Genomic DNA, 15,252 nt, shown 5'->3' on the forward strand with positions numbered 1-15,252 from the left:
GAGCCCCTGACCTACAGGTTACGGGTAAACACAACGCTTGGAGCTGCGTCGAGACCCAGACAGGCCGATTCAGCCGGGCACCTGTGCACAAAATGGCGCGATTTTCACCTGCCGGGGGCTCGAGCCCAGGGCCCGCCGGCCGGGCTGGGATTCAGCCTGTTTTTGAGAGGGCAGCATGGTATCACACTAATGTGGCCAATCAGTGCTTCAATTGAGCCCAACTTTTCTCGCGCATGCACGACACAGGGCGGGTCGCATCAATGTGGCAGTACTGTGCAAATGCGTAGCAGTCTCCCTTTTTACCGACAAAAGTATAATAAGTTAATAAATAAGACCTTTGAGGGCGATTGCTGCCTAGATTGACCTTTATCTGGCGTTTTTGACTACTGAAAAAACCCGTGTTTGTATTATCACGAAATGAGAACGCGAATCCCGCACCCTTGCAATCTCGCAAATCGGTCGAACATCGGCCCGGCCGGCAGGCCCTGGGCTCGAGCCCCCTGCAGGTGAAATTCGCGCCATTTTGTGCACAGGGGCCCGGCTAAAATCGAGCCGGTGTGATGTCTGGGTATATATATATTTATTTGTACTATAATATGAAACCGCCAGAATATTTAATTTTAATAGTTTCCATTTATTACTCATTTTTTTAGGGGAGACCCACAAGTAGATACATAATATTTTGTGTACTGTACATGCTTAGTATTCTATATATATTCTATATATATTGTGTATTGTAAATTGTGTATTTATTTATTTAGATCAATTTAGATCGTGGAAAGGAAGCGGCGAACGGCAAATGTATTTATTTTCGTGAACTGTTTTGAAACTTTCTTACATGTTAAAAGTTTTGTTGAATGTGTTACTTATTTAAACAATGAAGAAGATAATGTAACTATATCGTATTAATTTTGTTTTTATATAGTTGAAAATTATATATTCAAAGAATTCTTGAATTTAAACTTGATACGCCAACGTTAATATCTTGTACAGCATGTGAAAAAATATGTGAGATGTTGAAATGTTTGTGCAAATTAACGCTCTAAATGGCCCATACTTGAATAAAATAATGGTTAAACGTAGAATAACGAGTCGAATGCAATTATTTGGGGCGTAATTGAAAATTTTTGAGGTTAGACAATGAGGATTGTAATGCATTAGGAGAAATATGTCCTGTGAATCTTGTAAAGATCGACAGGAAAACGAAATCGAGGCCTTGAAGGTGAGTTTAAATCTAAAATAAAAATATTGAACCTTTTAAAATATCATGTTCTGTATTTATTTTGTGTATAACAAATAAATTTACTGTCGCTTAAAAAATTATTACAGTTGCTTTGAATATTTGAAATATAGTTTGTAAACGTTAAACAGAGGTCATTACCTACAAACATACTTAAAAAGAAAAACAAAATTTGAAAATAATATTCTGAATTTGATTAATTTTTAATGTTCGTTGTGTAGAGTATTTTCGGAGACGAACTTTGTGATTTACGATGTGGAAAAGGTAAGCGAAAATGGCAGCCGTTGGATATCATAGTGACGCTAATACCTCAAAGAGGTATGTCTGGTCCAGGTGCAGTACACGCACAAATCGACTTACATGTAATATGCAACGATAACTATCCTGACACGTAAGTAACTTACAGCCTATTTTCTTGCAATTTTATTTGTTTGTCTGTGTAATGGAAATTATAAACATTTTCTTGAAGCAATAATTTTTTAAATACAAATACAGTGTAAAAAGCATTTGTAAAAAAGTAATTCTTCGCCAAGTAAGCATAATTTCTACAAATCAAAAAACAGTAACTCCTTCATAAATTGCAGATCGCCGCGTATAGAACTGCAAAACAGTAAAGGCTTATCTCATCAACAAGTCGATAAATTATACTTGGAATTAGTGGATTTGTCCACACAACTGCAGGGAGAAGTAATGATCTTTGAGCTGGCCCAACATGTTCAAAAATACCTACACGAGAACCAAAAACCAAGCTACAGCAGCTTCTACGAGGAAATGGTCTCGAGGAGACAAGAAAAAATTGAGCTTGAAATGGTGGAAAAACAGCTGAAGGAAGATCAAGAGAGACAGGTTAAATTACGTAATTTATTAGGTGTAGGAATGAGCTCTTTGCAATTAACGCAAAAAAAGCGAAAGGTTCAACAAGAATTCTATAAATCAAAATTCTAGATTCTCGAGTACAGTTCTGAGTCCAAAGACGATTTGTTCGGTTCTAACAATAATAAAAAAATTGCAGGTACTGCAGGATGAAATTCAAAAACGACAAGAAGCTTTAAAAGCTGAGATTCGTAATCGAAAAGAGTCAATTCGCTTAAATAGTGATCGTTCAGATAATCCATCACAAACGATACCGTCGTCTCCGCAAGAGAGATCACGGATTTATTCTCGAAGAAGATGCGCTAGTAGTTCCGAAAGTACCGATGGTTTTTTATGCGAGCATAGAGGCACGAAATCGCTGCACTTCGATCATAACAAAGGTGTGCAATTTATAACGATTATTTATTCCACATCCGAAAGTAATAAATCAAGATAGTTGCATAAAAGATTTTTGGTTAACCCACCATGGTCAAACGCGTATTTTTTTCCTTATATTTTCTATTATGCGTTTCACAGATGAACGGCAAGTGTATAGAGGAAAGTGCATGGGCCACAGTGCCAAAGGATCTGTTGTGTATGCTGGTGTGGATACGACAACTGGTGAATTGTTTGCAATTAGCGAATGGACATTTAAAGGAAACAATAATATCGATGAAAACAATGTACAACATATTACGAAACAAATAGGGAGTCTGGAGCAAGAGATGAATCATTTGTATAAATTATATCATCCAAATCTTGTGCACTATATAAATATGAAGTACTTGCTAAATGGAGATGAAACAGTCGTTTATATTCTTCAAGAATTTGTGGTGAGTTTATAGCTTGCAAAGCATACTGGCAAACAGAACTATTCACAGAGAAACATTAGTAGCCTGTGTTCATAATTTATTACACAAAATGTAAATGGTTAATAGTTGATTTTTATTAGATAGGTACCACCTGTTCTTTCTTCCTATTGGAGAACATTCCTGTAGACATTGACCTCCTTCGTTATTTGGCCACTGGAATCTTAAACGCTCTAAACTACCTCCACGACAATAATGTCGTCCACAAAGACTTACGCGACACGAGTATCTACATCGATCGTACAGGAACAGTTAAGTTATCGGATTATTCGCTCAACAAACGTTTATCCGACATTTATCAAACATGTACAGTTGTCAAGCCTGAACAAGATTTTCCCAGCATCCAAGGAAGAGGTGGGAAGAAAGCTGATATTTATCGTTTCGGTGTACTTATGTTCTCCTTGTTAAACGGAGCAATTGCATCTGGAGATAAAATTGATCCAACAATGATTAATCAGGTGTTTACTTGTTCATGATTGTAATTTTTATATTCACGATTAGATTGCGGATTTTATGCGTTTATGACAAAAATGTATAAGTGCAATAAGAAATTAGAAAGACGTTAGATCCTATATATATATCCTTAACTAAAGTTGTATGAATGTTTCAGCCTGATCTTCAGGATTTCTTACATAAATGCCTCATCAACGATGAACGAAAGCGTTGGTCCGCTGAACAACTGTTGCAACATACGTTCATAAAGGCACCTTTGGCTCGAGCATTGTCACCGCCGAAGGTACCACGCAGAGAGGAACAAGAGAATCGGGAGCCTGAAGAAACCGATGCAGACATTAGACAATACGTCCCACCTTTGGGTGGTCATTCGAGAATTACAAATGAGTTCGAGGTTCTCGAATGGCTTGGCAAAGGTGCCTTTGGTGACGTACTGAAGGTGAAAAATAAATTGGACGGTGGAATTTATGCTATCAAAAGAATCGAACTTAATCCCAAGAACAAGCAGCTGAACAGAAAGATAACCAGAGAAGTGAAATTATTGTCACGGATGAATCATGAGAACGTTGTGCGCTACTACAATTCTTGGATAGAGAGTGCTACTATAACTGATGAAATGGAGAAAGAATGCGAAACGCCATTGGAGAAGAAGAGCAAGGACTTGCTTAATGTAAATATTGTTCTTATTTCTATATTTATACTTGTTATATACGCTTTGGTGATAATTTCATTTGTATTTTCTAAATTTTATTTCATTACTCGGAATGACATCAATGTATAAAGCTGTGCAATTTTGTATCTCCGTATCTTCCGCGAAATATTTAATACTTCGGTGACGGCGGCGACAGCTTAAACTGACAAAAGGGTCCGGCCATATCGGAAATCGCTTTCTGGAAAAAGAGTATCTAACAATAAATCTTGTGGTATAGTTGTGCTCGGTTAAAATTGCATCAGTTCAGGAGGCAGGTTGAGACTCGAACACGTCTCAATAAAGTAAAAGAATCGATGCAACGAGTGGAATAGAGGTAGACGTAAAAGGAACGAATGTTTTGCATTCGCCTTACGAAATATGTAGATTAGATGATACAGTAAGGGGAAACTGCACTGCTAGCCCAAATACTAAAGTTTGATTTCGCTCTTTATACAAAGTGTCCTTGCACGCGTTTCAGCTCGGAATGGGGCGAATTCTCGCGTATCGTGACCCTGGTCTGTGAGAAGAGGGTGCTGTTTAGGGGAATTGGGATGGTTCGCGAGGTGGTGCTGGACCTATTCGGATTATGGAGTTGGGGTGCTCTGGAGGAGCAGTTCCATGAGCCGCTGGGTTGGACGGTCAGGACGGCCGGCAGAAGGAGAGGTTGAGTAGAGAACTCAATCTACAATAGTAACCACAGGTTTATTAGCTTTTGAGCCTCGTCCGGAGGAGACGATGGCTGGCAAGGAACTGCTGCACGCATCTGTTCTTGATAAGTAAGCAGTGCCGGAGTTTGGTATGACATAGCTAGTGATTCGAAGAACGCAGGCTTGAGTTTTTCAACAGAAACCTCACGCGGAGTCCCATTCTCTACAATACGATATATTCGATCCGAGGTGCGATCGAGGATTTTGTGTGGGCCAGTGTAGGGGCGTTGAAGAGACTTTTTAATGCCACCGACTCGCAGAAAGACGTGCGAGCAGGAGCGTAAATGGTAAAGGGACACAAAGAGTTGTCACATAGAGGAATTCAGCCGGAGACGCGTTTGTGTCAAGGCGTACGTGGATAAAATAGTAATTGCGGATCTCATTTTTTTTGTTCAAAAACGAAGGCCCACCAGACGGACAAACGCCATTAGAGTTTCTCACTACTGGGTACATGTATACTACAAGATTTAGATACTCTTTTACGTAAAGCAATTTCAGATAGCACGCACTCTTTTTGCGAGTGTCGACGTTGACGTCACGGTATTTGTTTCGATGTCTTCAGCGCCCGAACTTGGGCTCGACGTACGGTGGTTTTGATTCCGTCACGCTTCACATTTTTATTGCTATTTTCAATTTACCGTCTCCAAAGTATTCAGAGGTTGAGGGGATACGTAATCTGAAGTAGATGACTATAAATTTGGAGCTCCTGGTGATTTAATACGTACAGATTTCTGTGGACGTTTCCAAGAAAAGTCAAGAAAAGGGAGGAAGAAATTTTCCATTAATATAATAGATATTTAATTAATTGTTCAGGATTTGGGCACGGACGATATTGAAAAATTGGCACCGCCTTTGCAAGATGTTGAATGGAATGTTTCATATAAATCTCGTACAAATACCACACTTCCGCCGGATAGTGACGAAGACAACAGCGATGCATCCAGTGACACCGACAGTGATGAAGATTGTGCGTTTTTGTAAGAAATCAATCATTCTTGAAACGATAACTTGTAGTACATATCTCATCAAAAATATTTCTATTAAAAAAAAAACGGAGAACTTAAAGAAGGCCAGAAACTCCTGGAAACCTTATAAACAATAATCGCTAATTACTTTCCAGAATGCGGAATTTGTTGAGGATAGAATCTTCCGATAGTATAGAATTTGAAAGGGATTCAAATTTCCAAGAATCTGCGTCAAGTGTTAAAGAGGATGAAAATGACGAGGATACAAGTAAATCAGAAAAAACAACTAGGGAAATACAGTTTATGTATATTCAAATGGAGTTCTGCGAAAAGAGCACGCTCCGCACAGCCATTGATGGAGGTCTCTATGAGGATCGAGAAAGAGTATGGAGGTTATTCCGAGAAATTGTTGAGGGTTTAGCGCACATTCATCAACAAGGCATGATACACAGGGATCTGAAGCCAGTGAATATATTCTTGGACAGCAATGACCACGTCAAAATTGGAGATTTTGGTTTAGCTACCACAAACATTTTCTCCACATTTGTACATCCTATGGAGATAGATAAAGAGTCGCAAACTATGGACAAAGGTACATAGCAAGGAGTTAACAAGAATGCATTAAAACTTAATTACTTACGCCTAGATACCAAATTATTAAATAAAAAACATAAAATATTACCAATACTGTAGAATCTTAGGAAAAAGAGGAGTAAATATTACGTTTAGAATATTAACAAGTAAATTCAACAAGTTTTCGTAACAGTTGTGCAATATTTACGTCTTTAGACAATCGCATACTGATTTCGAATAATGCTGAAAATATTCATGATAAAGACTGTTCTATCTTTCCCTTAATTTAGAAATGTCATTTTTTTCTTATATGATTTTGTAGGATTCAGTTTCGGTACAGAAGATGTGGGCTCGTTAACAGGACAAGTGGGCACAGCATTGTACGTAGCACCGGAGCTGACAATGAAAGCAGTGAAAGCCATTTACAACCAAAAAGTCGACATTTACAGTCTGGGAATAATATTGTTTGAAATGTGTTACAAGCCACTGAAAACGGGAATGGAACGAATTACAATTTTACTCAACCTCCGATCTAAAGAAATCATACTACCCCCAGAAATGCAGCAGTCAGATATGACACGACAAACTCATATCTTTCGGTAAATATTAAATAAACTCTATTCAACATGAATTCATGTTTTCACGCTTGAAATAGTTCTCTGTCATGTCAAATTATTGGAACGCATTCCCTGAACAGTTCTTAAATCCTTAATATCAGTTAATTTATTCAGATTTATTCGTTATCGCAGATGGTTACTGAACCACGATCCTAGTCAACGACCAACAGCTCAAGAACTTCTCTCTTCAGAGTACTTACCTCCCCCACAACTCGAAGAAACCGAATTACAAGAAATGATTCGGCGCACGCTTTCAAACAATCAGAGCAAAGCTTATAAATATTTAATTTCTTGTTGCTTCACGCAAGAAGTCACGCCAGCAGACGATATTACATACGATATGAATTTGCCTAGTAGAAGCTACATAAATTTTCTATCTTGGAAAAAACATCAAGAAGGAGTGAAGTGCAAAGTAATTGAAATATTTCAGAGACACGGTGGCGTTTACTTAGACACGCCGCTTTTGATGCCAAAGTCGCGTCAGTTTTGTAGTTTTTCAGATTCCAGTGTCAAATTAATGACTCGTAATGGAAACATTGTTTGCATACCCCATGACTTACGCGCTCCTTTCGCAAGATATGTAGTTTGGAATAACGTGCTGCATATCAGAAGATACGCCATTGAAAGAGTTTTCAGAGAAAAGAAGGTATTCACAGATATTTGTCTACATTGCAAACAGCTTCTTCCTTTTTGTATCTTGTTTGAAACACTTTTCATTAAAGTCATTATTTACACAGCAATTGAAGTGGTTTCGATCTCGTTTGATCCGATTTATAATTCTCATTATTTCACTATTGTATCGTATTCTGATTGTAATTGGTAAAGTTTAAATTTCATAGGTTTTGGGTTTCCATCCTAGAGAACTTTATGAATGTGCATTTGACATAATAAGCCCTACTGCCAATAATTTATTAATGGAAGCTGAATTGATACACATTGTCTGGGAAGTCATCAACGAACTACCTCAATTACAAGAACGAAATTTTACCATCCGCCTGAACCATACTTCGTTATTGAAAGCTGTGTTAATATACTGTGGAATCGATCCAGATAAATATCAAGATATTTATTCGATCCTAAGAGACGCGCGTGATGGAAAGTTTTCGAGGTTTCAAATCCAAACACATCTGATAAGTCTTTGCTTGACTGATCAAGCCATGGAAACGTTATTCAATTTATTCGAGACTGAGAGTTCAATCGCTAAAATTCATAGTGTGTTGAAAACTATAACAAAGAGAAAAGGGGATGCTGCAGCATTAGCTAAAGAGGGACTAAAAGAAATTGAGACTGTAATGGAACATATTGAATCATTAGGTATTAAGGTAAGGTCGTATACTAGATTTGAATCTTAATTATGTGCATAATTTAATATAATCATTAATAAGTGTAACAACTATTATATCTTTCAGTGGACGGTAGTAGTAGTTCCGCTCTTGGTGCATAATATAAATCAACACAGTGGTACAATTTATCAGATAACATGCGAAGTTAAACGTCGTAGAAGAAAATGTGGAGAAGTAATAGCAGCAGGTGGGCGTTACGACAAAATGTTATCGTCTTTTCGAAAAATCCTAGAACGTACAGAAATGGCTAATAAAGAAACTAAACAATACGGTGCTGGGATCAGCATCTCATTGGAGAAACTTGTATCTGCTGTTCTGGAAACATCAGAATCCTCCGAAAGTAAATACGGAATCGATGTTGCTATTTCTTGTCTGGGTAACACTCGTCGAGAAAAAGAGATGATAGATCTTTTGAAAGAATTTTGGAGTTTTGGATTGAAAGTTACAGTTTTGGATTTGATGTCCGTTGAGGAAATTCTAGAATATTGCAGTGAGCAATCGATCAACCAAGTTGTTATCCTAAAAGCCAGTGAAAAAGGAGCAGTGAGAGTCCACACTTGGGAACGGGACAGATTTCAAGAAAAGAAAATAGCTAATAAAGAAGTTGGAGAGTTTCTTCAAAGGCTAGATACATCGACACCTATTTTAAATAGATCTGAAAGTAAAACATCGGCTAACGAGAATTATATTAGTAATAACAATCCGAATAATATAAATATCAATTTTATTTTGTCAGAAAGGGATAAACTTTCTGGTAGTTCCAGAAGAAGTTTGAAAAATTCGATATTTGCACAGATGTCCACGTATTTTCAAAGGATCGCACATAAAATACCGATCGTAATTTTTGCAATGAACTTAGAAATGAGTGTGATTAGAACGATTATAAGTTTTTTGGAAATCGATGAGGAAGATCAAAGTTTTCTTAAAAGCATACAGGTCATTATCGATAAGTAAGTATTTGCAGTATTAGTGTTTCATAAAGCTAATATCTTCATCTATGTACACTAAATTTGTGATTTCTCTTTTTAGACATGCAAGGCACAAAAAGTATATAAAGGATATATGCGAGGAACTGCGGGAAACGAGAAAAGAAAAATTACGACCTGTGTTGATATTGTATAGTCTGATGGATAGTCAATATATGACTCTTTTATAGATAGTTTATTACATTACAAAAGTCTAAAATTATACAGGCTTAAAATATTATACTAAAATCATTTGTCACGTAACTATAGGTGATTCATAATAAAATTGTTTAATTTTTATATGAAATAATATATTACATCTAAGTTCCTCTAAACTATACAAATTCATTTAAATCGCCCCTAAAATTACCAGATCTAAATTATCGTGTATTTTTCTGCTGCAAATACGAATACGAATACTTCATAAAGAGGCATGTTGAACTATTACTGTACATCGACTCGAATTCTTGGTGTCTCTCATAGTATAACTTAAAATTGATCTCGGTTCTTACATCACAAGAACAACCAATCGAAGATAATGTAAGATAAATCAAAAATATGAACGTACAATATATTGTATGCGGTCTAACGTTATTGTATAACTTTTACAAATAAAATCTAAATAATTTTGTAGAGATAAAGTGTTAAAATTTATTACCAGTATGGTTTGACGACAAAGGAAATCAGTAAAAGTCGTTATGAATTAATTCTCAACCAAGCAGCGTAATTTTATGAATTTTCGGACTGGAAATCTCCCCTTAGTAATGTAAAATATTAATAATAATGGATCAAAATTAAACATCTGTATATATTACCATAGCAATGAAACAATAACCGTGTTTACCGTGTTTATACCGGAGAATAACAAGAGACTCTCGTGAAGTGAGGACGTTTTTTGTATTTCATTTCATTCAATTTCATTTGTCACAGTACACGGTAACGGACACATGATTTTCACTCTGAGAAAGTTTCGTCAAATATAACTCTATCATTATCAGTGATTATTTAATTTCAAAATATACATAAAAATATCTATACTTATAATAAGTTAATGTTTAAGAGCTGTGCAAATCCACATATAAAAAACATGAAAACTGTGATTTGTTTATACATATTTTCAATTTCGTTACAGTATGTTTTATTAAGCGACGTTACAACAACGGAAATAACAATCGAAAACGAAGGTACTTAAAGATTATCATAATATAATTTAAGTGTATTTCTTTAAAAAATGCTTTCATTAATTAATTCTTTTGCAGTCCATAATTCTGTTGAAGATAGAAAAGCATGCGCCTGTAACAAGTCCCACTGTGTATGTTGTGAATACTTAAATTGGAAACTTATTCACGTAAATGGACTAAGTAAGAACTACAATAAAATCAATATTTATGATATAATTAAGTCACTCCTGCAAATATGTCCATAATAATATTTCATTGCAGCATGCGTAAAGGCTAAATATATAGAAGATAGTGTTGGTGTTGATCTCTCGGTAACATATAATAACACAGTCATTATTCAACAGAATCTTTCTTGTAAGTTTTTATCACCAGCAGATATCTAATTTTAACACTAAGATTATAGCTAATTGAAACTAAACATATATTTTTAGTGGAAAAACTATTCCCATTATGCATAAAGAACAATATGTTTGGAATATTGCCTGGCAGTTTGTGTATACAAGTGAACGATGTTATTCTAACTTCTAAAAGTTTTCATGCTTGTTTCCAAGTCGAAGGACGTTGGTTTAGTATTGATTTACCAACTGCGAACTTGGGTTGCATTAATATTACAAAAAATACAATTAACAAACATTATGTAGATAATGTAATTCACTCGTTAATGGATTGGTACAAACGTAAAACTAATAATGTAATTTTGTAATGTATATAGATAATCTAGTTCATTCGTTAATAAATGGTACAAACGTAAAACTAATAGTGTAATTTTGTAATACTTAATTCTCATGTGTTGATAACTACTGTAGAAAAATACACAGTAAAAACTGATGGGTGAAAGTACAATAAACATACGTATTCACTTATATCAAATATATTCTTTGGTTACAAACTATTACATTACATATCTATAATTATGTACAATTTACTAACAAAATAAATATACTCTATTATGCATAGCCAGAGTCAATTATGTTACATATTTCATTTGTCTATCAGTTTTTCTATTGAATCATTATCATCTTCAAATGAAATGACGATAACTTTATATCAGATTTTGCCTTCTAAATTACACTCAATTCATGTCTATCTACTTGTACTACAATTCTTTTAAACATTCAGCTAATTAAACAGAGAAACTTTCTCCGCATCCACACGTTCCTTTAATATTTGGATTGTTAAAAACGAATTCGGAGCTTAATTTAGATTCCACATAGTCCATTTCTGTGCCCAGTAAAGATAGTTGTGCCTTTTTATCAATTATAATTCGAACGCCGTCTTGGACAACTTCTTCGTCAAGTTTAGATTTCTCTTGAGCGTAATCAAGAGTATAACTAAGTCCGTTACATCCTCGTTGTTTTACTCCAACTTTCAGACCTACCTGAAAAATCAAATATCTCTTTTATACAAAACTATTAATGAATAGATTGTAGATGAACTCAAAGAATATCAATATTACTTGTGCTCATTGAAATAATTACGAAAAAGAAGTTTTTATTTTACTCTTATTTGTAACAATTGATGCAGAAAATTTTTATTTTGCAATACGAAATATCTTCATAGAACTATAAAAAATGTACTCACGTATTCCTCTTTATTTTGCAACAGCTCCTTAATCTTTTTCACCGCATTTGATGTCTATAACAAAAAGAATTATAATACATATGTAAAATATAAATATGAATATGATCGAATGACGATAAAATTTATGTTGTAAGAGTGTATAAAAAGTAATGGTCATCCATGCTAGGGGTGACACCTTTGGATCAGTGTAAGTAGATTCATCCCTAGGATGGATGACCATTACTTTTTATAGACTATGAATCTTTATGCAACATATATAGAAATTATTGGCACAAATTGCTAGAAACAGTAGCCATATAGACCTGTCTTTTCTTCTTTAACAATCTTAATAAAGCCAATACAGTGACATTCTTGAGTTTTGTTAATGTTTTTACTGCTTTAAATTGCATCGACTCGTTTCTGTCCTAAATGTACATTATACATATATGTATATATGTACTCTAATTCATAATATATCTAACCTATAATACAAGAAATTTTAGAACAGGGCCGCACTATAATCAAATACGGTCATGTAACATAATTCTATATCTCTTACGACAATCGTTTAAGTTATTACATCAAATAAAATTGTAAAATGTATCGTGCAGCAAATTCTAATGTGAATGAACACTTTTCCAATAATATACGGATTAATGAAAAATAGATAATTGTAACAACAGCGATTGTCATTAAAGAAAAATATAACTAAATTTAATAATATTTTACACTATTAGAAACGAGAGTAATTATTCTGTTAACCTCAAATTCTAATATCCAACAAATTTATCCATTTTAATAATAATATTGACAAAAAACTAAATACGTAATTCACGTATACAACAACCTAAATTACCAGATGTTATTATCCACTCACTAAAGTAAGAGCTGCTCTTGTAGGAAGAATTTTTCTGCTTTTGACAGCACGAACTGTCGCTGTAGCGACCACAGTAGAAGCCATCTTGCTTCTATTAATAATGGCACGTTTCTACAGATGAGAAACTCTGACCCTGACCCCAAATAATTTCAGAACATTACCATCCTCTGTCTGCATTTTCTAAATGTGATTTAAAATTAAATAACAGATATATGCAAAAATATTCTTGGCAAATGATAGAAATTGCTTGGGTTGATTGGTCGCAACATATTATGTATCCTCTCTGATATTATACAGGATATAGTATAGGACAGTATAGGAGTAGACGTAGACCAATCGCCATGTGGGATTTTGTGTTGCACGATCTGAAATACCGACATTGCTAAAATATGTGGCCTAATATATAATATATATGCTGTCGATGCTGTCATACATACATATATATATACATATAAAGAGCAAGTACCAACATTCACTTGATATCACATTATTTTGCAGTCGGCTACCTAATTATAATATATACTTTTATAGAAGTTATTTTCTAATACATTTGCTATTACAGCTATTATTTCACTTTTGTTCCGCGTTTGGTAATTGCATGGTAATTGCATTTCTCTGTTGCATTTTGAATGTATGTCAATTTTGGTCAATTTCTATGTCTAACCAGTCTGAGTCTAACGTCTAACCAACACATTACTAAAAACTAGTCGATTTTTACGCCCTCTACGCTGAAGAACAATAAATTTTGGAAGTAGATCAGTAGATCCATAACTCCGATAAAATCTAGTCAATTACAAACACAGTTGATTACTCATTTGAGCAGAAATAATTTGTGCTGATTAATTGCACAATGAATCAATGTATTATCTATAATATGATTAGATAAGCGTAGATTCTATATCTATTTACTGAATCGATTGGGTGCATTCATATGTTACTATTTGGAACATTCATTTGATTATTGTATTTAAACATGTTAAACACATTTATATTCTTTGACTTGGAAACAACTGGATTAATGGCAAATAATTGCATGCCAAAAATCACAGAAGTGTCATTGATAGCAGTATCAAGAAATGCGATATCTGATACTACAAAAACATTACCAAGAGTTTTAAGTAAATTAGTTCTACCAATAAATCCGTTGAAACATATTCCTCAGAAAGTTGAAACAATAACAGGTATTTTGATTTCTACAATATTATTTCTATTTTTACTATACTACTCCCCAAATATGAAACTCATATATGAAATAGGTTGTTTTCAGTTTAATAATTCATAATCATAATTATTCTGTTTTAGGTTTGTCAAATCAAGATTTAGAGAATGTTAAACCTTTTACCTGCGATACACATGATATGATTGCAAATTTTATAAAACGATTTGTACCACCAGTTTGTTTTGTAGCTTATAATGGGAATCAATATGATTATCCCATATTCTTAAAAGAACTTGAACATATTAAAAAGGTAAAAGAAATACAATATTATACTTTAACATTTTAATATGTTTGTGCTTATATAATTTGATATTTCCATTGCAGGATGTTAGCGAAGATATTCTTTGCATTGATATGCTGTGTTTAATTCAAAATTTCTTCTCAAATAGAGGTTCACAAAATAAAAAGAGTGTTATTCAAGCTAATACATGCATGTCTTATAACAATGAAGATATGGGTATAATGTTAGATGACGGATGGAATGAAATATTATCAGCTGTAGTAGATAATACCAAGTATGATTGTTCTAATAACCACGATGAAACTTTGATTCATCTTAACGAAGGAAATGAAAATTGTTCTAATGATATTTCTATTTTTGATAGTCCACGTACCAGTTATTATGAGAAAATGCAAAGAACTAATGAGAAAACACCTCATGGTCAAGTGATCAAACATTCTGGTATAAAATTGAACATAAAAGACCATAAAACAAAACGTAGACTAGGTTTTGTAAATAATAAACCAAATAATTTTAAATTAACGACTGTGTACAAACACATTTGTGGCACTGATCCTATAAATGCGCACAATGCTGAAACAGATTGTCTTTTTATGATTGAATGTGCAGTTCAGATAGAAAGGTTTTTCCTTGAATGGGCTGACCTCAATGCAGTACCTATGATCAGTTACAAGAAATAACAACTGTAGCATGATTTATATGTAATTTTATCTCTTTTAACACTAAACCTACCACTACCGGTCAAAATGACTGGTACCAGATCTTTCGAAATAATAACAATTATTTATAATAAAAATTATTGTATAGATATCTTTAATAGAGCACGTATTACAATAGGAGCCGCACAAAGTCTAAATCAAATTAATCTTGTAATTTTTATGAAGGAGCATATTCCAGTT

General features: G+C 34.2%; 3 protein-coding genes across 7 annotated transcripts; 2 read left to right on the plus strand and 1 right to left on the minus strand.

The window, feature by feature from the left end:
* Positions 1–278: 278 nt before the first annotated feature.
* On the plus strand, positions 279–11,829 carry Gcn2 (eukaryotic translation initiation factor 2 alpha kinase Gcn2). 4 transcript variants are annotated; one of them, XM_076443055.1, is made up of 18 exons: positions 279–568; positions 762–1,222; positions 1,462–1,631; positions 1,825–2,086; positions 2,253–2,493; positions 2,630–2,925; positions 3,045–3,419; positions 3,572–4,084; positions 5,626–5,789; positions 5,933–6,369; positions 6,673–6,949; positions 7,100–7,613; positions 7,807–8,289; positions 8,377–9,260; positions 9,340–10,459; positions 10,535–10,636; positions 10,718–10,810; positions 10,888–11,829. In XM_076443055.1, the coding sequence occupies exons 2-15, from the start codon at positions 1,169–1,171 to the stop codon at positions 9,464–9,466; spliced, it is 4,797 nt and encodes a 1,598-aa protein (XP_076299170.1). In that variant the 5' UTR covers positions 279–568; positions 762–1,168; the 3' UTR covers positions 9,467–10,459; positions 10,535–10,636; positions 10,718–10,810; positions 10,888–11,829. The 4 variants fall into 4 exon arrangements, with proteins under 4 accessions (XP_076299170.1, XP_076299169.1, XP_076299171.1 ...); XM_076443054.1 differs by lacking the exon at positions 279–568 and adding an exon at positions 591–686; XM_076443056.1 differs by lacking the exon at positions 279–568 and having other exon boundaries at positions 599–891; positions 994–1,222.
* Positions 11,308–13,245, minus strand: Magr (Iron-sulfur cluster assembly 1 homolog MagR). The gene is made up of 3 exons (XM_076443092.1): positions 12,894–13,245; positions 12,038–12,091; positions 11,308–11,834 (listed from the first exon to the last, which is right to left on the minus strand). Exons 1-3 carry the CDS (start codon positions 12,975–12,977, stop codon positions 11,580–11,582), a joined length of 393 nt encoding a protein of 130 aa, XP_076299207.1. The 5' UTR covers positions 12,978–13,245; the 3' UTR covers positions 11,308–11,579.
* On the plus strand, positions 13,224–15,080 carry LOC143218090 (uncharacterized). 2 transcript variants are annotated; one of them, XM_076443075.1, is made up of 4 exons: positions 13,228–14,074; positions 14,196–14,362; positions 14,437–14,627; positions 14,718–15,080. In XM_076443075.1, the coding sequence occupies exons 1-4, from the start codon at positions 13,867–13,869 to the stop codon at positions 15,031–15,033; spliced, it is 882 nt and encodes a 293-aa protein (XP_076299190.1). In that variant the 5' UTR covers positions 13,228–13,866; the 3' UTR covers positions 15,034–15,080. The 2 variants fall into 2 exon arrangements, with proteins under 2 accessions (XP_076299189.1, XP_076299190.1); XM_076443074.1 differs by having other exon boundaries at positions 13,224–14,074; positions 14,437–15,080.
* Positions 15,081–15,252: the final 172 nt, after the last annotated feature.

This window comes from Lasioglossum baleicum, chromosome 18 (genome assembly GCF_051020765.1).
Source record: "Lasioglossum baleicum chromosome 18, iyLasBale1, whole genome shotgun sequence".
Classification (NCBI taxonomy): domain Eukaryota; kingdom Metazoa; phylum Arthropoda; class Insecta; order Hymenoptera; family Halictidae; genus Lasioglossum; species Lasioglossum baleicum.

Excerpts from the sequence above, each read along its gene's own strand:
- Gcn2 (XM_076443055.1), top strand. The coding sequence starts at position 1,169 with ATGTCCTGTGAATCTTGTAAAGATCGACAGGAAAACGAAATCGAGGCC. Across the intron at positions 2,926-3,044 it reads ATATTCTTCAAGAATTTGTG|ATAGGTACCACCTGTTCTTT; the intron begins GTGAGTTTATAG and ends GATTTTTATTAG. Across the intron at positions 6,950-7,099 it reads CGACAAACTCATATCTTTCG|ATGGTTACTGAACCACGATC; the intron begins GTAAATATTAAA and ends TCGTTATCGCAG.
- Magr (XM_076443092.1), bottom strand. The coding sequence starts at position 12,977 with ATGGCTTCTACTGTGGTCGCTACAGCGACAGTTCGTGCTGTCAAAAGC. Across the intron at positions 12,092-12,893 it reads CAAGAGCAGCTCTTACTTTA|ACATCAAATGCGGTGAAAAA; the intron begins GTGAGTGGATAA and ends TTTTTGTTATAG. Across the intron at positions 11,835-12,037 it reads TGCAAAATAAAGAGGAATAC|GTAGGTCTGAAAGTTGGAGT; the intron begins GTGAGTACATTT and ends TTGATTTTTCAG.
- LOC143218090 (XM_076443074.1), top strand. The coding sequence starts at position 13,867 with ATGTTAAACACATTTATATTCTTTGACTTGGAAACAACTGGATTAATG. Across the intron at positions 14,075-14,195 it reads GAAAGTTGAAACAATAACAG|GTTTGTCAAATCAAGATTTA; the intron begins GTATTTTGATTT and ends ATTCTGTTTTAG. Across the intron at positions 14,363-14,436 it reads AACTTGAACATATTAAAAAG|GATGTTAGCGAAGATATTCT; the intron begins GTAAAAGAAATA and ends TTTCCATTGCAG.